The sequence below is a fragment of the Schistocerca americana genome, chromosome X, assembly GCF_021461395.2.
Source record: "Schistocerca americana isolate TAMUIC-IGC-003095 chromosome X, iqSchAmer2.1, whole genome shotgun sequence".
Taxonomy (NCBI): Eukaryota; Metazoa; Arthropoda; class Insecta; order Orthoptera; family Acrididae; genus Schistocerca; species Schistocerca americana.
In genome coordinates this window covers 927,226,673-927,246,831 of record NC_060130.1, presented here as the reverse complement: position 1 = coordinate 927,246,831, position 20,159 = coordinate 927,226,673, and the positions used below count along the sequence as shown (strand labels likewise).

At 36.6% G+C, this 20,159-nt stretch overlaps 2 protein-coding genes across 2 annotated transcripts in view; one reads left to right on the top strand and one right to left on the bottom strand.

Moving 5' to 3' along the window:
- Window positions 1–3,297: 3,297 nt before the first annotated feature.
- On the bottom strand, window positions 3,298–5,158 carry LOC124556405 (FNIP repeat-containing protein DDB_G0290617-like). The gene is made up of 4 exons (XM_047130365.1): window positions 5,080–5,158; window positions 4,425–4,542; window positions 3,505–3,614; window positions 3,298–3,392 (listed from the first exon to the last, which is right to left on the bottom strand). The coding sequence occupies exons 1-4, from the start codon at window positions 5,156–5,158 to the stop codon at window positions 3,298–3,300; spliced, it is 402 nt and encodes a 133-aa protein (XP_046986321.1).
- A 10,975-nt stretch (window positions 5,159–16,133) lies between these two features.
- The window catches only part of LOC124556850 (leucine-rich repeat-containing protein 40-like), a 210,815-nt gene continuing 206,789 nt past the window's right edge, over window positions 16,134–20,159 (top strand). Inside the window, exon 1 of the mRNA XM_047130869.1 lies at window positions 16,134–16,454. Coding sequence (XP_046986825.1) covers window positions 16,328–16,454 — 127 coding nt within the window. The 5' untranslated portion in view covers window positions 16,134–16,327. The remainder of the gene's footprint in view (window positions 16,455–20,159) is intronic.

Here is a 20,159-nt window from a genome sequence, read left to right as displayed (position 1 = left end):
ATACCTATAGATAATATACTTGAAACAAAATTCTTTACCAAACTTCAATAACAATTAAGTAGAATGAGATTATCACTCTGCAGCGGAGTGTGCGCTGATATGAAACTTCCTGGCAGATTAAAACTGTGTGCCCCACCGAGACTCGAACTCGGGACCTTTGCCTTTCGCAGGCAAGTGCTCTACCATCTGAGCTACCGAAGCACGACTCACGCCTGGTCCTCACAGCTTTACTTCTGCCAGTATCTCGTCTCCTACCTTCCAAACTTTACAGAAGCTCTTCTGCGAACCTTGCAGAACTAGCACTCCTGAAAGAAAGGATATTGCGGAGACATGGCTTAGACACAGCCTGGGGGATGTTTCCAGAATGAGATTTTCACTCTGCAGCGGAGTGTGCGCTGATATGAAACTTCCTGGCAGATTAAAACTGTGTGCCCAACCGAGACTCGAACTTGCCCGCGAAAGGCAAAGGTCCCGAGTTAGAACTACACCTAGAATTCTTTAAACAAATCTACTTCTTATATTCAGAACAAGACTAAGAGCTATCATAGGCGTAAAGCCCACCTACACAACTAATAACTTTCATAATAAAGATTTCTCTGTGATATTAACTTGCAGGCACTTCAAATGACTTCTACACACAGAATTGTTATATAATAACAACAATAATATTAACATTTGAAATCATAAAATTATTATTACTTCAAAACAAACTTCTTAACTTCCGCATGATGATAAATGCCTTTTCTTACACGGTTATTCTAGTCTGCTAATACATAACTACATGAAAAAGGTTTGCCTATCATTTGATAAGGTCCGTCGAGCAAATATTCCCATTTTTTATTGATCTTCTTCCAGATCGATGACTTTGGGTATTTACGTACTAACACCTTATCCCCTATGTTATAATAATATACAGGTTTCACTTTTTTGTCAAATTGTCTTTTCCTAATACAGGCTTGGTGCTTTAATGACTGATGTACTACTTTCAATAAATCTTCTTTCTTCATAGGAGATCTAACCATCATCGGAAGATTAGATAACTATTTTGTGGAATCCTGTTTACCTAAAAATAACTCAATAGGCGTACAATTTGTAGAGAGATGTGGTAGGTTATTATGTATATTTTCGAAAATTGGCAACATTTCAGTCCATCTTACATGGTCCTTCGAAATGTGAGACCTCACAAATCTATTCGACTCTCCAAATACCCACTCTATCGGGCTACTTTGAGGTCTGTGATTGGAGATGAAGGTATGCTGGATTTTCTGTTCGGACATCACTTGCTTCCAATGTTTACTAATAAAATATTATGCGTTATCTGTAACCACTCTTTCTGGTTTCCCTACACCATAAATATATTTATTCAAAAAAAATCCTCAACATATTTCTTATAATCGTAGTTCTTATAGGATATAACTTAATAAATTTCGAAAACACGTCGTAGAAACCTATCACTTATCGAAAATTTCCCTTCACAATCGGCCACGGCCCGATTACATCACACGAAACCAATTCCAGTGGTCTAGATGAAATGATAGGATGTAATTCTACTTTATTACTGATATTACTTGGCTTAGTCTTCTAACACAAAACACATCTAGACAAAATTTGTACTGCATATTTTCTCAAGTTTGGGTAAAAACAATATCTTAATAATTTGCTTACACACTTCTTTACACCCATACGTCCCCAAACTAAATGAGTATACCAAATAAACGTAGTCAAACATTCAGCAGGTATGCATATTAAATAGTTGGAATCTGCATTTTTCGATAGTACGATGTCCCGCCGATCAGCTGATATTTATTGCCATTCACATTACTCGCTTGTTTCAAAGATCGTGTTATATTGCCCCACTTCTTATCGACACATTGCAATTCAGTGATTTTGTTACATATTTCATCAAACTCCTTTTTATAAGATGTTGATCTAATTAAAAATAATTTAAAATTGTGTTCATTGTCGTCATAATTATTTTCTTTTAAGCCTTTAGGTAATCGGGACAATGCATCTGCTACTACGTTGTCTCAGTGCCTCACATGTTTTACATCGATCTTATACTCTTACAACAGTAGTACCCAGCTAGTTAACCTGGCATATAACATTTTACTGGATAACAAGAATGACACTGCTAGATGGTCACAGTAAACCGTAATTTTTTATCATAAACAAAATACCTAAATTTCTTCAATGACCAGACAACGGCCAGAACTTCCAGCTCGGTAGTACTATACGACCATTCACACGCTGATAGAATTCTACTTGCAAAACTGATAATTCTAATAGTATTAGGATCATTCTCGTTCTCCATTTGGAATACAACACCACCCAGTCCGACGTTTGACACATCAGCTGCAATGCAAAAATCCTTTTCCAAGTCCGGATGCCTCAAAATCTCTGCTTGTAATAAGGAATCACGAATATTATCAAACACATCTTTACAGTCAGTAGTCCAATTCCATGACACATTTTTCCATAATAAATTTAATAAAACATATTTATTAAGAATTTGGTTAGATAAGAACTTTCGAAAAAATGACACCAATCCCAGAAATGACTTTAATTGCTTTTTAGATTTCGGATAAGGAATATTCTTCAGACTGTCTAATTTCTTGGGGTCGGGTATAATACCACTAGGTGAAATAATGTGCCCCAAAACCTTGATCTTATTTCTCCCAAATTTAGATTTTGTTAAGTTAGCAGTAACCCCATACTCTTTAAATCTGTCTAAAACTTTATTTTACAAATATAAATGCTCTTCCCAAGTTTGAGTAGCTATCAATAAGTCGTCTACATATACGGTCACTGCTTCGAGTAATTCAGTTCCCAAGACTGTATCCAGTGTGGCTACGAAAACTCCTCCGCTAATATCTAATCTGAACGGCATGACTTTAAATTGATAGCACTAGCCACCAAAAACAAATGCCGTATATTTACGTGATTCCTCCATTACCTTTGTTTGCCAATAAGAAGCTCGGAGGTCCAAGGAAGTTAAAAAAGAGACTCCATAGAATTTCTGTAGCAATTCCTCAAGGTTTTCAGGTCGTGTTCTCATGGGTGTTAAAATTTTATTGATATCTCGAACATCTAGAACCAACCTTAGATCACCATTTGCCTTTTCCACTGCCAACAACGGACTGCAATATTCAGAACTGGACAGTTCAATAATACCCCATTCTAGCACCTTTTTAACCTCTTTTTGAACACCTTCCCTTTTTGACCAAGGTATTGAGTAATTTACTCTACAAAAATTCGTATGCGGATAAATCCTTATGTTATATTCAAACCCTTTTATTACTACTGGTTTTTTTTATTAAAAACGGATTTGAACTTTCTTAACACTGAAGATAAATCTTCCCTTTGAAAATCCGTGAGGTATTGTGATTCTGATACTTTATCATTAATAATATTTTCACTGATTTCATTTGTATGGTCCTCGCAATGATCATCACAAAATTGCAGCAAAAATGTCATTATTTAACAATCTTGTATTAAAGCTATTACAGTACGTTCCATGAACAGCAAATCTTTTCATTAACTTTAACTCAACAAATTTATCGCTTATTTCTAACTTACACATACCTTCTTTAATATCTAAGACAGCACTGTGATATCTTAGGAAATTACAACCACAAATACACATTACAGAAAGTTTCTCAATAATCAAGAAGTCGCTTATTAGTCGATCATCTTGTATATCAATCTCAACCGGAACCTGCATCCTAACACGTTGTGCTTTAGCACTAAATGCCCCAGAGATTGTGCACCCAGATACTGGTAAAGTCCGCATCGTTTTACATGGATAAATCTGCTTATAGAAACTGTAATTCATGTCATTACTGCGGACCCAGTATCTGTCAATATCTGCACAGGAATTTCTCCAATCTTTACCTCCACCGTGGCTAATAAAGTCTCTTTATTGGACTTCGTACAGTGTCTTTCCTCTAACAGTTCTTCTCGGATATCTTTCTCATTATTATATCGGAGTATGTACATACTACACGATTTGCCTTCCTGATTCCGTCCAGCCAACCGAGGAAGGCCTAAGTTGACTGGATTCAGTTTACCTCCCTAGTTTCAGAAGTAAGTTTGGGTTTGTCATGTACTTGTACTATTCTCACAGTATGTTAACCATTACCTAAAGCACCGGAGTTATTAAAACCTTTTCAATCGGATAACGGTATTGAATTGTCAGCACTATTCATACTCGTTCTGAAATTACTATTACCATTACTCACACATGTTTCCTCCCACTGTACATTCCGTTAAAATTTTGTGATTGGTTTTCTGTAGATCTACGCTTCCTATTCTGGACATCATTCGATGTGTTATTACCGTTACTGACTTAAAAATTGTTATTATTAGTAATATAATAATGGTTGTTACCAAAATTCGGATTATTGTTCCCAAAAGAAGGTCTATACCTTTGCCCAGAATTAAAATTTTGCCTTTCATTAATATTATTATTATTCCCATTTCGATTGCCATTTCCCCGAGTGAAGTTGTTATTGTTGTAGTTCAGGTGGTTGCCATTACCACTACCTACGTTAAATTGACAATAATCATTGTTAATATTCTGATGTCTAGCATCTTCTAACAGAATGTCTACTTCATCTACCATGGACAAAAAATACTCAAGATCGTCATAGGGCACCGTTACTAGACGTTCTCGAATATAAATTGGCAATCTAGATCTTAAAATTCTTATTACTTCCCTAAACGAAATAGGATTATACCAGAATTTCGTCTTATTTATGTGCTTTTCAAAATAATTCCTAAGAGTACCCTTTTTAGGATTGAATGTCTCAGGATTATAAACCTCATTTCGTAATCTTTCTTGTTTGCTAAATGACCAGAATTTTGCCAGAAATAGCCTTTCAAATTCTTGACATGAAGAACATCGTTCGCTTGCCTCGGTAACCCATATAGCTGCTTCTCCAACCATTTTAGAGACAACAAACTGCATTCTGTACTTTTCTGTCCAGCCTTGGGGAAATACTCTCTTAAAGCTATAAATGAATACTTTAGGATGTATTTGCACGCTGTTTCTCTCGATTGAAAACGTGGGGAATTGTCTACTTTTAAAGATACTGGTTTCAATTTTTAAATTAGATAAATAACCTTTCTGCATTCGTGGTTCCGAATCCCAGCCAGACATTACATCGTTTTCATTCACTTCTCCACCAAATTTCACCCGTTTCTTTGGTCTAAAATTAAAATCATAGTCAGAAAAGATATCGGTTTGCATCACTCTGGTATCCTTCATCACGAATTTCATTACAAGAAACTTTCGAATTTGAAATTAAATTTTGTTTCGATACTTCCTCTAACGCTCTTTCCTTTATTAATTTAAATTCTTGCTTATAATAATTAATAATGTCCTGACGTGACCGCTGAATATCATCTACAATATCAGAGGCTTGTTTAGTAACCCTGGAAGATTTTTCTTCAAACCATTTAGATAATCTTTCTTCAGCGCCCTTCGATTGTTCCTCTAAATAATTATCTACAGCTTCTTTAGTATTAAATTCTAATTTTTCCATCCTATCAGTCAAATTATTAACATCTTTTACGAAGTTATTAACATCTTTTACGATCTGATCCTGATTCGTTTCTAAATGCGTAACTTTAATGCTCAAGGCATCGTACCTTTCAGTAATCTCCTGTATGTCATCTTGGACTTTTTCAGATCTTTTTTTAAAATCTGAGTCTAAGTTATCCAATTTATCGGCTAACTTCTTATTTTCTTTTAAAATATTCTCTTGTAATTGATGAAAACGCTCTCCTTCTCTAGAAGAAATACTTTCCTCCAATTTCGCGAAACGCCCTGCGTCTCTAGCAGAACGCTCAGCTTCCCTCACTGAACGTTCCGCTTCTCGCTCAGCTTCTCTTGCTGAACGCTCTGCTTCTTTTAATCTACTTTCTTTAACCAATTCATCTTTAAATTGAGTAAGAATATTAACTGACAAGCTAGCATTCAAAGTATTGGTATTACTAGATTGCGACGTACTATCTCCAAACACAGCACCTGTATTCTGTGCTTCTACTAAGCTTGCATTCTCATCGGCAGTTGTTTCTATATTATGAGCGGTATCACGAATACTTTCTTGCAAATCAACAGGATCTAATCCCGGGTCTAGCCCCTCTACAACATTTCTATGAACATTATGTTCACTGAATGGTAAATGTTCCATATCATACATTCTATTTCTCTTACGTCTAGTCATTTATAAAGTTAATATAAATCTTCACACGCTTTTTCAATAAATATACACACTTCCTACACTATGACACTATTTTCAAGGTGACACAAAGAAACAACCCCTACCAAGATTTCTTTAGAAAAAATTAATTAAATACCAGAGGTCGATTCTTTTGCGTAGTAATCTCTAGTGAGGTCTCGTAAAGACGAGCAGTGAAGTACAGCGATCAGTTGTACTCTCGCGGTTCTGTAGATCAGCGGCGATGTGATCGACTGCGCACTCGTAGACTCGAAGTCCAGTGTCGTCGCCTATTGGTTGCGCTGAAACGCCCTCTGCGTTGCCGGTCGTCTCCCCCAGCAACTGGAAAGACTTACGTTTCTCGCAACCTGTTAAACAAATAGCGCACGACGCTCTTCTTCCTAAGATTCTATTCGGGCCTCAAATCCTGTAACAGCTTTAAATCTTGATTAATTCGTCTTCTGATCGAGCCCCACGTTATAGGGCATCATATACGTTTGTAGCGACCCTTTTTTCTATCCCGACTTCCGTATCTCGCATGAAAGTAGGAATGTTAATTTATCTATACATTGACTGGTATTCAGGAGTTCTGTTTTATCCCGGCTAGTTCATAAATTAACCCTAGCGCGTCACTACACGTTTTGTCTTCCCAGTTCTGAAGAAAAAACAATAAGTAAATTAATACTAGTATTTTCAATAGATTCTCGTTCACTTGTTTCAGTTACTAGTCTGCAGTTTATTCTTGGTGAAAAACATGTAACCTGATTATTTATGATCCTAAATCGAAGTAAAGTTCAAGACGAATAGTCAGTATCAAATTAACACTTTATTTTATTTAACAATAATTATTAAGAAATCAGTTCATTCACACAATCACATTCAAAGGGGTTCTTTGAATTGGTATCTAATCTGGAATCCCGCCAATATCAGAGATACTAAACAATGTTGTGTCACTTTTGATAAAAAGTTTGTTCACATTTAATATCCATAAACTGTCACGAACTGTGATTACTAGTTGTCTGAAGTAAAGCTTTTCCACTATCACAATACAAAGTCCGAATCTGTCCAAAAATCGTTAATTCCATAAAATATTTAAATCTTCACATGAAGTGACGTTAAAGTCAGAGAGATTATTGATCACCTCCCTGTTCCTATAATATGACAAAAGTTCTAATTCTGATCTGAAATTAATGCTTCCCAAAAAACAATCTCGTCGCGATTTATTCTTGGGCCCTGGTTTAATAAAGCTCCTATTGTTGCTTCCTAAAGCTGTACGTCCTAACTGACTTCGAACAGACTATAGGGTAGCGACTGGAGTATCATAATTGCATTGTATGTCTATTTATACTTTAGTAAACGCTATCTTTGGTGTTCAAGACCTACATTCTGTGACTATAATATTGATTTTCTCATATATAAGAATAACTGATAATTTAACCATTTCTATCATTTTTCCCCCCTCCCATGCTTCCAAAACTTATGACTAAAATTCTTTTCTTTTTCTATTATTTTTCTACTACAGATTTCCCTCTATTTTTCTCTTATTTCTATTTCGTAAATTACTACTTGTGGAGGGGCTTGGGACATTTTCTGAATTTATATTTTGAGGGCATGGGAGTTAATTTGGGAGCTATTTTTGTTTATTAACACTGAGAGGCGTTGTAGGAATTACACAGCCCAACATGCAGAATCTCTTTTTTCGAGGCTAATATGCTACTTTCAACAACTTTTGTTGAGAGAGTTGAATTTTTTAAAACATTCACTGGTACTGCGTTTCAGTCCAAAACTACTTACTTTCTGCTCATAATTTGCTATACGTAAATCAGATGTTGCTGCATTTATGAAGTACTCATTGACGCACTCAAAAATTTGAGTTGAATTTACAACATATTTTTCCTTAAATTTAATGTTTGAAATATCTTGCTTGTACTTTCTGACACCCAATTCAGACTAAATTACAGCCATACTGCCTTTGTTTTGTTTATTGGCCTATAAAGAATTTATCAATTGCCATTTGTTTTAGAAATTTCTCAACTTTTAAAAAAATTTTTTTTTTGTTTTTAACACATTTTACAAAGTCAGGATTTTAGTTGTACTTCAGCTGATTGTGTAACTTTTTTTTGCCTCTCTCTGAAAATTTTTATTCATTTTTTTACTTGAAGCTTAATTGCAGTGTGTTCTTGACAGGAAAGCTTCATTATATACTTCCAGGAAACTGTTTAAAAATTTACTAAAGTTTTTGTTTGTTGAATCATCCACCTTGAGAGATCACTTAACTTTACTTAGCGTCTCATAGAATTTTTCATTATTTGTTTTATTGAAACTTCTTTATTTTTTCTTCCATTATGTGTGTCAGTTTCTGACAGTGAGACAAACAAGGGTGAGTGATCAGAAAGTTCTAATTTCTGACAGTATTTGTCTACAATATGAAAGGAATAATCTCTTACAGTGCTATAAAGCCATGTTGCTGACTGAATATTTCCTCTGGTGAACTCCAAAAATTTAGTGTAAACCAGACTTTTTAATTGAATTCTTGATTCTTTGTTGCATTTACAATGTTTATTTTAAAATAAGCGGCTTTACAATATTTTTCTATTTCACTTTCCTTAGCTTATCTACTATGCAGCCGAATTTAGAGAGATATGGTGTATTTAATGCCCTTTCTGGAATTGCATAAATTGAAATGACTACCATGTTAAGATCTTTAAGCTCTACATAACACCTTTCAAATATACAATCTTTATGTAAACAATTATAATCTGTTTTCAGTTCATAGCTTATGGAAGAATCCTGCAGTATGCAGAAACCTCTGTAAAATTTCTTTTCCCTGCAATAGGTGCTTGCAACACTGAAATTTTCAGTTTTATGTCAAATGTTTATTCTACTAGAGCTAAGCCAATGATCATATAAACAAATATTTTTTTATTTTTTTACATTGAAAGATAATAATTTGTAAGTCATCAAGTTTGTTGCTTAAGTTGATGGAAGATTTTGAATTTAAGTTATTTATGTTATAGTGCTTCAAATAAGATTTTTTGCTTATTTTAATTTATTAAGCATACGTTTAGTACAAGTTTATATGCCAACTAGCTCTGCAGATGATGAAGAAATTGATGAAATGTATGACGAGATAAAAGAAATTATTCAGGTAGTGAAGGGAGACGAAAATTTAATAGTCATGGGTGACTGAAATTCGTCAGTAGGAAAAGGGAGAGAAGGAAACATAGTAGGTGAATATGGATTGGGGGGAAGAAATGAAAGAGGAAGCCGCCTTGTAGAATTTTGCACAGAGCATAACTTAATCATAGCTAACACTTGGTTCAAGAATCATGAAAGAAGGTTGTATACCTGGAAGAATCCTGGAGATACTAAATGGTATCAGATAGATTACATAATGGTAAGACAGAGATTTAGGAACCAGGTTTTAAATTGTAAGACATTTCCTGGGGCAGATGTGGATTCTGACCACAATCTATTGGTTATGAACTGCAGATTGAAACTGAAGAAACTGCAAAAAGGCGGGAATTTAAGGAGATGGGACCTGGATAAACTGAATGAACCAGAGGTTGTACAGAGTTTCAGGAAGAGCATAAGGGAACAATTGACAGGAATGGGGGAAAGAAATACAGTAGAAGAAGAATGGGTAGCTCTGAGGGATGAAGTAGTGAAGGCAGCAGAGGATCAAGAAGGTAAAAAGACGAGGGCTAATAGAAATCCTTGGGTAACAGAAGAAATATTGAATTTAATTGATGAAAGGAGAAAATACAAAAATGCCGTAAATGAAGCAGGCAAAAAGGAATACAAACGTCTCAAAAATGAGATCGACAGGAAGTGCAAAATGGCTAAGCAGGGACGGCTAGAGGACAAATGTAAGGATGTAGAGGCTTGTCTCACTAGGGGTAAGATAGATACTGCCTACAGGAAAATTAAAGAGACCTTTGGAGAGTAGAGAACCACTTGTATGAATATCAAGAGCTCAGATGGCAACCCAGTTCTAAGCAAAGAAGGGAAGGCAGAAAGGTGGAAGGAGTATATAGAGGGTTTATACAAGGGCAATGTACTTAAGGACAATATTATGGAAATGGAAGAGGATGCAGATGAAGATGAAATGGGAGATAAGATACTGCATGAAGAGTTTGACAGAGCACTGAAAGACCTAAGTCGAAACAAGGCCCCGGGAGTTGATGGCCTTGGGAGAGCCAGTCATGACCAAACTCTACCATCTGGCGAGCAAGATGTATGAGACAGGCGAAATACCCTCAGACTTCAAGAAGAATATAATAATTCCAATCCCAAAGAAAGCAGGTGTTGACAGATGAGAAAATTACCGAACTATCAGTTTAATAAGTCACAGCTGCAAAATACTAACGCGAATTCTTTACAGACGAATGGAAAAACTGGTAGAGGCGGACCTCGGGGAAGATCAGTTTGGATTCCGTAGAAATGTTGGAACACCTGAGGCAATACTAACCTTACGACTTATCTTAGAAGAAAGATTAAGAAAAGGCAAACCTACGTTTCTAGCATTTGTAGACTTAGAGAAAGCTTTTGACAACGTTAACTGGAATACTCTCTTTCAAATTCTGAAGGAGGCAGGGGTAAAATACAGGGAGCGAAAGGCTATTAACAATTTGTACAGAAACCAGATGGCAGTTATAAGAGTCGAGGGGCATGAAAGGGAAGGAGTGGTTGGGAAAGGAGTGAGACAGGGTTGTAGCCTCTCCCCGATGTTATTCAATCTGTATATTGAGCAAGCAGTAAAGGAAACAAAAGAAAAATTCGGAGTAGGTATTAAAATTCATGGAGAAGAAGTAAAAAGTTTGAGGTTCGCCGATGACATTGTAATTCTGTCAGAGACAGCAAAGGACTTGGAAGAGCAGTTGAACGGAATGGACAGTGTCTTGAAAGGAGGATATAAGATGAACATCAACAAAAGCAAAACGAGGATAATGGAATGTAGTCAAATTAAATCGGGTGATGCTGAGGGGATTAGATTAGGAAATGAGACACTTAAAGTAGTAAAGGAGTTTTGCTATTTAGGGAGTAAAATAACTGATGATGGTCGAAGTAGAGAGGATATAAAATGAGGACTGGCAATGGCAAGGAAATCGTTTCTGAAGAAGAGAAATTTGTTAACATCGAGTATAGATTTAAGTGTCAGGAAGTCGTTTCTGAAAGTATTTGTATGGAGTGTAGCCATGTATGGAAGTGAAACATGGACGATAACCATTTTGGACAAGAAGAGAATAGAAGCTTTCGAAATGTGGTGCTACAGAAGAATGCTGAAGATAAGGTGGGTAGATCACGTAACGAATGAGGAGGTATTGAATAGGATTGGGGAGAAGAAAAGTTTGTGGCACAACTTGACTAGAAGAAGGGATCAGTTGGTAGGACATGTTTTGAGGCATCAAGGGATCACAAATTTAGCATTGGAGGGCAGCGTGGAGGGTAAAAATCGTAGAGGGAGACCAAGAGATGAATACACTAAGCAGATTCAGAAGGATGTAGGGTGCAGTAGGTACTGGGAGGTGAAGAAGCTTGCACAGGATGGAGTAGCATGGAGAGCTGCATCAAACCAGTCTCAGGACTGAAGACCACAACAACAACAACAAGCATACATTTTCATAAACAATGTTCAGCAGCTTTCTTTTGAGCTCACAGGTTCTTTTCTTTTACATCTTCTCCAGTAACTATTAGTTCCCATATTTTTAATGATTTTACAAAAATGGATAAACACTTTGCTGAAGGTCATCAAACATAATCTGTTTAAAGACAGTTCATTCTTGCTCAGACATTTCTTGCCTAAAGATTTTGGAGATATGTTCTGTTTGGACATTTTGTATAGTAAATCGTTTTTGTCTGCATATATTTGTATTCCAGTAATAATTCGATTTTCTTATGTTTCCTTTTTTGTATTTCCTTCTTTTTGAGGGGGAAACAGAAGTGAAAGTAATAAGTTAAGTTGCTAATGAAGCTATTGAATATGTTATCAGTAACTGGGCATTTATATGTTTCTTCACAGTTTTCTTTGTGCAGGCAGTGGTGGAAGTAATTTATATTGTCATCACTGTAGCACCTACTGGTGTTTATTAAGCTGTTTCTTTAGTTAATCTGATTTTCTAAATGAGGAATAGGTTTTGTGCTATGTGGTTCCCAAAGTTTATATACAGTGTTTCTGCTAGATAGCTCCTTTGCATATCAATAAATATCTGGTCAATTGTCAAGGCTGATGTTTTTGTGATACATGTTGATGTTTCTATAATAGCTTCTAAGCTGAAGGTTAAAAGAGGGCTCAATGTCCTTTTATGTGTTTTGATTCTTTTGCAAAGTCTATATTGAAATCATCACATAGAATTACTCGACTATTGCTATGCATCAGTTTGTTGAGCAGTGATTCTAAACTTTTCAGAAATTCATTAGCACCACCAGCTGGCGCTCTGTGTGAACAAATTACAACTATTCTTGCATCTAATATTTAAAGTCCTGGTATCTATCTATCTTTATCTTTAATTGTTTCTTTAGGAAAATGAATTGTTTCAGAATATATATATTTTTTCCTACATAGATACAGATAACACCATGTTTATAATTTTTTCAACAAAAATTGCAACTGAGTGCATAATTTGAGAAACCCACCATCTACAGTTCTTTCTCATCAAGTCATACATAATAATGGTGTATCTTTTGATTCATTTTCTAATAGTAGTTGTTGAATATCACCTACTTTACGTGGAAGTAACTGCACATTATGTTGAAATACAACCAAATTTGAATTTAATTTGAAACTTTCTTTTGTGTAGCCTTTTGTATCACAGAGATGGCAGCTTTATACAATTGTCTAAATTATTAATTTCGTTGCTTAACATATTATTTTCCACATACCATTTTATCATCGTTAGTTCCTCAATTCCGATGCCATAATCCGACTTTTTGTATCATGAGTGGTAACTGATAACCCCATTTTCACCATTTCGTACTGGGTTAACTGGAAAAAACCCAAATTCAACAAAAGGAGTCCAAGAGGTTGTGGCAGTCGAACTGACATATTGGTGTGCCACAAAGGCTGATTGCTGGACTTATCTTCCAGGATACTATGTGAATTTCCCTGTTTTACTATGCATCATGAAGTGAAAACACATTACCTGGTGTTGATAAATAAATTAACGTCGTGTGTCCAAAAATTACGCCTGTAGTTTTGTGTGAAACCCAGATACAAGCAGTAGACATTCTATTATTTCTGTGTTCTCAAATAATACGCAATTATGCGAAAAATAGGTGTGAAATTGTTGCAAAAACTGAGTTTGTTTCTACCATCCAGATTCAGGAATAGTGTAAATAATATACCTGTTGTTTGTCTGAAATGGAAACAAAAAGAAAGTAAAATTCATTTATGCAGATGGAGATATTTCTTAGTGTCTCTTGTATAATTTGAAAAATGTGTTACCTGATGCTGATAATAAAGTGTGTGTATTATGCAATGTAATATCTGATAGTTTTCAATCAGAAAACATGAAAGTAAGCACCACAATGCCGTTTATTTCCACAATTTGATTGGTTTCAAAAATTCTTGTCTGCTTTCGTTTGTTGTATCTTTTCTTACAAACAACACATGTCACATACATTGGCAGTTGACCTGGAAGATCAAGCCTAGACGTCAGCCTCTCAGGGACATCGGTTGGGCTGCCACCCCCTCTTGGACTTCTTTCGGTGAGCTAATATTTTTCCAGTGTTTCCTGAATCAAGCCCAGCTGTAAATTCGCATACAGCAGCTTACCAGATGACAGTTTGCACAGATAAAATGCACACTTTCAACGGTTTTCATGATCATATCGCTCCAGTAAATGCTTCCCACTGACTTGTTATAATGAATTACAAGGGAAGGTGTCATACGTTTTGCAACTGTTCGGTAGTTCTTTCTAGGTGTCTCTTGCACGTCCGCTGAATGAAAAGTCTACAGCATGTAGATATCCCTTCTGTCACACCATTTCAGTGTCAACATTAGCCCTAAAACAGACCTGAATGTCAATCCTCCCTTTTGTCATTTCTCTACCGTTTTGGGCATGTCTTTTCTGTTGGGCCATACTGTACCACACGCATTAGTAGTCCGCTCATAGAGCCAACAGAGGAGTGCTGAGCTGGTGTACCGATTATCACAAAACGACATATGCCTCTTCTGCATATATGGCTCAATTAGAGTGGCGATGACGTCTCCAGAGACACCAAGATTGTGTTTTGTGACATCTGTGTCACTTCTGCAGTAAATAGCTAAGTTCTAAATATAGTTTGTTTGAATGTCACAAAGCAATTTTTCGATACCATTTGCTACTCTTCCTGACACTTTCAACGGTTTTCATGATCATATCGCTCCAGTCAATGGTTCCCACTGACTTGTTATAATGAATTACAATGAATTTATTCCAAAACAATTGCGATTTCACTTTGCTGTGATATACTGTTTTATTTTTAGTCACCCATTCAACAGAAGAAGGTTATTCATGCAGGCAAAGGTTTTGAAATTGGTATACATGCTATCTGAAAACAATACGAAAGTGGCGCAAAATAGGATGAAACTTGAACAAGTAGTCTGTTGTATTCACAATATTAGCATTGAAATGTAAATATCATTTAGATGTTCAGAAGTTTAGTAAAATACCTACAGGGAAAACAAGCCAAAGAAACTTCTTGTATCAGCTACACTTTTCAGTCCAGAATTTGTGGATGGAAATTGGAAATTTGTGGTAAGGTCTTATGGGTCCAAACTACTTAATCTAACTGAAACTAATTTACACTAAGGACAACACACACATCCATGCCCGACGGAGGATTCGAACCTCCGATGGGGGGAGCTGCCCGGACCGTGACAAGACGCCTCAGACCGCATTTATGGATGTAACCTGATGTTTTCATGGTGCAACATTATTACTTATCCATCCCAATTTCTGTTTTACATGCGAAGGCGTGGTGCCTTCTTTGTCGTTCTCTTCGTCTTCTGATGAGTCATTCCTCGGTCTGGTACTGTTGAATGGCCAGAAAACACCAATGTCGTCGGTATATCAGAAGTCATCGAATAGCCCACAGATGGTGACAGCTGTGTCAGAGCACTTGGTGGTGGTTCGGAATCATTGTCAGTTTCACTTTCACTGCCAACCTCGAAATCTCTGTCTAAATTATCCAATATGTCTTCAACCCTCTTATCTATATAAAAGAAAATCACGGATCCTTCTGATGGGACAATATTATCCAACAGTTCTTCAGCTCTCTTGTCTACACAAAAGAAACTGAAGGATCCTTCTGACGGAGCAATGTGGCAATGTTTATCATACTGGACTCGCATTCGGGTGGGCGACGGTTCAAACCAGCGTGCGGTCATCCTGGTTTAGGTTTTCCATGATTTTCCTTAATTGTTTCAGGTAAATGTTGGGATGGTTCCTTTGAAGAAGCATGGGCGACTTCCTTCCCCATTCTTTCCTAATATGACTTGAATATTGGCCCCTCACCCTCCCTCAAATCAACCAACCAAGGATCCTTTTGCAAGAGACAAGAGATTCATAACTGCGACACATGGTTTTAATATACAGTCGCTAAATTGAGAAGCAATATGACTGGAGACGACCAGTGAACGATGTTGACTTAGCAACAGTATCAGCAATATGTCTAGTATTGGCTGTCTTATTACTTTGTTGTACGGTAGCCACTTTAGTATGATAGATCAAACTGCAATATTGCATTCATTTTGTATGTTATATATTATTGTAAGCCTGAGACTGTCTGTCCAATCAAGGCTGGCGAATGATATAGAATTGGTAATAAAGGTAATAATAAAGGTAATAAGGATTCCAACAATATGCATAGCGCTGATATTGGAATCGCTGGCCACTATCGACCATAGATCGAAGGTCGAAAGTGCCATGTTACATCGAAATCTGTGAAGTATTGATCAGAACCAGAACTGAAGTCATAGTTGTCAAAACAAGTGGTTGACCTGTTAACCGCTATTATCGTGTTTTGGATTTATTGGAAAGTATGATGTAATAAGCTTCGTTGTGGGTAACTGTGTGCAGGGAAAGTAATATCCGAGCCGATACGTACAAACGTGATCACCGAAAATGCGACATTCTGCACTATTTTCAAGGCAGGGGAAGGAAGAGTGTGATAAAGTATTAACAACAGATTTGATCAAGGAAACCAGAAGAACTGGAGAGTTGGATTTATCGAAGCATGCTTTGGCATTTGGTAAGCTCTTTATTATTTATGTATTTACAGTATATCTTTTTACGCATCCAGTGTATAACAGATGTTGGTCAATATTTTATAGTATACCAACATTAGACAATTATTCTAGTTTATTTACTGTAGCCGCGCGGTGAAGTCGTGTGGTCTGAGGCGTCTTGTCGCGGTTCGCGCCTTCCCCCCCCCCCCCCCCTCCCCCCTCCTCGCCCCACCCGTCAGAGGTTGGAGTCCTCCCTCGGGTATGGGTATGTGTGTTAGATTAAGATGTGCTTAAGCCTAGGGACCGATGACCACAGCAGTTTGGTCCCATAGTCCTTACCACAAATTTCCAAATTTATTTACCAGATGGTCAGGCACATTACAAAATAGTTCTTTAATATAAAGGATTTGACTGTCTTTTTTTTTTTTAATGCATTTAATTGATCGGTGCTCTTGATAATTACTGGTTGCGTTTTGTAGAATACCAGACCTGAATGATAAACACAGTTTTGACACAGAGTTGTTCTGGAACTGTTTACATGAATTTTTCGGTGACACAGTATGGTACTCATGCACAGTAGTGTTTGGGTTAAAGCCATTATCCCTCATCACCATACTTTTCTTTACAAATAGCACAGTTTCTAAAATGAAAATATGGGGAAGAGGAAGACTCAAAAGACTTACTCGAACTGCTATTGTTTGGTTTTATTATTGTTCTGACAGTTCTCTTTTGCTTCCCGAATGTTGTTATGGCACAAGTAGAGTTACCCAGAAAGATAAAACCATATCATAAGTGAAAATGTATTAACAGTTATTTGTTGGTTTAAGATTAGCCTGTTTCTATTTAGCCACTGCTAAACTTCAATCATGATGATATCTGCGGAAGTGGTTAGATCTTCTCGGTTTTTTGTTTCAATAAGCACACTGGTATAATCTGCCAATAAGGCAGCTTCTACATTCTTTGCACATAAGGGCAGATCATTATTATACACTAGAAAAGAAACAGTCTTAAGAGAGCACTATGGTACGCCATGTGACAATAAGGATGTTTCTGAAAGGCAGTTCCGCGTAGTGCTACTGTGATTCCGTTTGACCTCTGTGATGTGAGATTGATTACTTAAGTAAGATTTCAGGTACTCATTTGGCAAACCTTGCACAGCATAACAGTCACGTTTTTTTAAGAGAACTGAATGATCTATAACATCAAAAATCTTTTTCAAGTCTAAGAAAATACTCAAGATTTTGGAATGTGTTGTATGTATTTGTTGTGTAATGGTACTCTATTACTTTAACAGTTTTTAGACGGTCAGAGAAAATGACCTCTGACATTGAGAATATTATATGTCTAATAAGGGTGTGAGAATAAAGTTTGCTGACATCATTATGTAATAAAGGATCTCATCAACACCTTCTGAAAGACTTTTTTTTTAATGAGAGTGCTGTATGCTTTTTAGTAGCTCATCTTGACAAACAGACCTATCAAGGTGGTGCAGTGGTTTGCCCACTGGACTCACATTTGGGAGGATGACTGTTCAAACCCCCATCTGGCCATCCAGATTTGCGTTTTCTGCGATTTCCCTAAATCGCTGCTGGGATGGTTTGTTTGAAAGAGCATGATTGATTTCCTTCCCCACCTTTGACACAGTCCGAGATTGTTCTCTGTCGCTAATGACCTTGATGTGACAGACATTAAGCCCAGTCTTCCTTCGACAAACAGGACAGAGTAACATGCTGTTTTTGTTGACTTCAGTATTTGCAGGTTCCTGGGTGTATTTAACATCTAATTTTCCAATTTTTCTAGTCTCTAAATCCTTTGCACTTGTAGCAAAGTACCGGTTGGAAAGATCTGCATCCAATTTTGGGTGAGTATCGAGGCCCCCATCACGGAACAGAGAAATATTGCTATGAGTTTCCTTCTTCCCAATAAGTTTTTGTACAGCTTCTCATAGTGTCTTGGTCTTATTTGATGATTCCCTGATATATTGGTCATTTCCTCTTAATTTTGCCCCTTTTATGACCTGATTAAGAACTAATTTATACTTTTGTAATCATTTAGAAACTCTGGAGCATGGCTTGCTTTTGAAAGTTTAAATATAGCTCTCTTTCTGTTACAGGAAACTGATTCCTGCTGTAAATGAATTCTTTGATTTGTTTGTATTTTTACATTTGAATTTATTTTTAGAGAAGACTAAAATTATTCCTGAATTTTTTTATGAAATAGCTCATACGGTAGAGCACTTGCCCGCGAAAGGCAAAGGTCCCGAGTTCGAGTCTCGGTCGGGCACACAGTTTTAATCTCCCAGGAAGTTGTTTGAGGTACTGTCATTCAAGCTACTATCCTCCTAGATCCAGAAGCTGGAGAGGTGTCTCTCATACCCTGTATACCAATGATCCCAACCAGTTTACCCATTAATTTTAAGTGACTTCAGTTCCCAATCTAAGTTTAATTTCCAATAACAATAAACAAGGCTGAAGGTCAGAGAGAGGGGTAAGATGACAGAAAGGGGGGGGGGGAGGAGAGGCAGATGCTCAGAGAGAGGGGGAGGGGGGGGGCTAAGAGTAGGAGATGGGGAAAGGGTAACAGGAGTTCAGGATTATGTCCAATTCTTAGACATATTTAGCAGTTGTGAAGCATTGTCAGGTTTGCTAGTGTTCTATATTTCACTTGCTGAAGTTCCTCTTATATAAAATAGATCCAGCGAAGTGTAGCCAAGGAACACTATACATAGCTGTGTCAGATGATGACTATATCCTGTATTAAACATCTGTGCTGACTACCTATCCACATTGACACAGACAATGTCAAGTAGTGTGGCACTAGTTTTTGTGACGTGGGTTGAAGAGTTTATGGTTACTAGCATGTTATGACTTTTAATGACATTAAGAAAGTTCTTTCTGTGCTACTACTTGCAAAATTATATTAAAATCACCACACAGTACTACAGTTCTTTCATAACTTTCATGTTTCTTGAGGCAAGATCAGGATAATTGAAAAAAAGCATTAATATTTTTGACTGGTGATTTGTAAATACACAAAATTACTACCTCCACTACAGTTAATTTTGTGGCCGTTACCTCGAATATCCTGTCGTCTGCTAATTTACAAGCAGAGTCTAATTTCTTATTATCTGTATTTTGTTTGACGTGTGTACAAATTCTTCCATGTTAAGAAATAACTCTGTGGAAGCTTAAGGGTCTCAGTTTTCAAGTTTTGTAGATAGTCATTACACATCCAATCTCCACACAAGCATAAAACTGAAACATCTCTCCAGTCACTGGTAAGGAGAACACTGAGTTCCTAAAGTTTGTTTGGTAGTGACTTGACATTATGATATGCTAATTTTAAAACATTATCTCATTACCTGTGGTGGAAGATGATTCCCTGAAGAAGACATGCCTGTTTGGGTGTTACAGTTCTTAGTGTAGTTTATAAGCCATCTGTCAGGAGTGTTTGCTGATTTTTTTTTAATAGTTGTTGACTAAATATTATGTATTTCTCTAGATGTAATACTTTCCATCATAGTTTTCCTAAGTGAAACCCACAATTTGTATATGTGGATCTGTCTAAAGCCCTTGTATCTAAAACATGAGTATTCTTACATCTCATGCATAGATTGTTAATTTTTACATGTGTTATTTCAATTAGTTTCTTATGCAAGGCCTGGAGTTCAGATAATGTCTTTGGGGCTGTTGTATGATGATCACATTTGTGAAATAGTTTTTGGAATA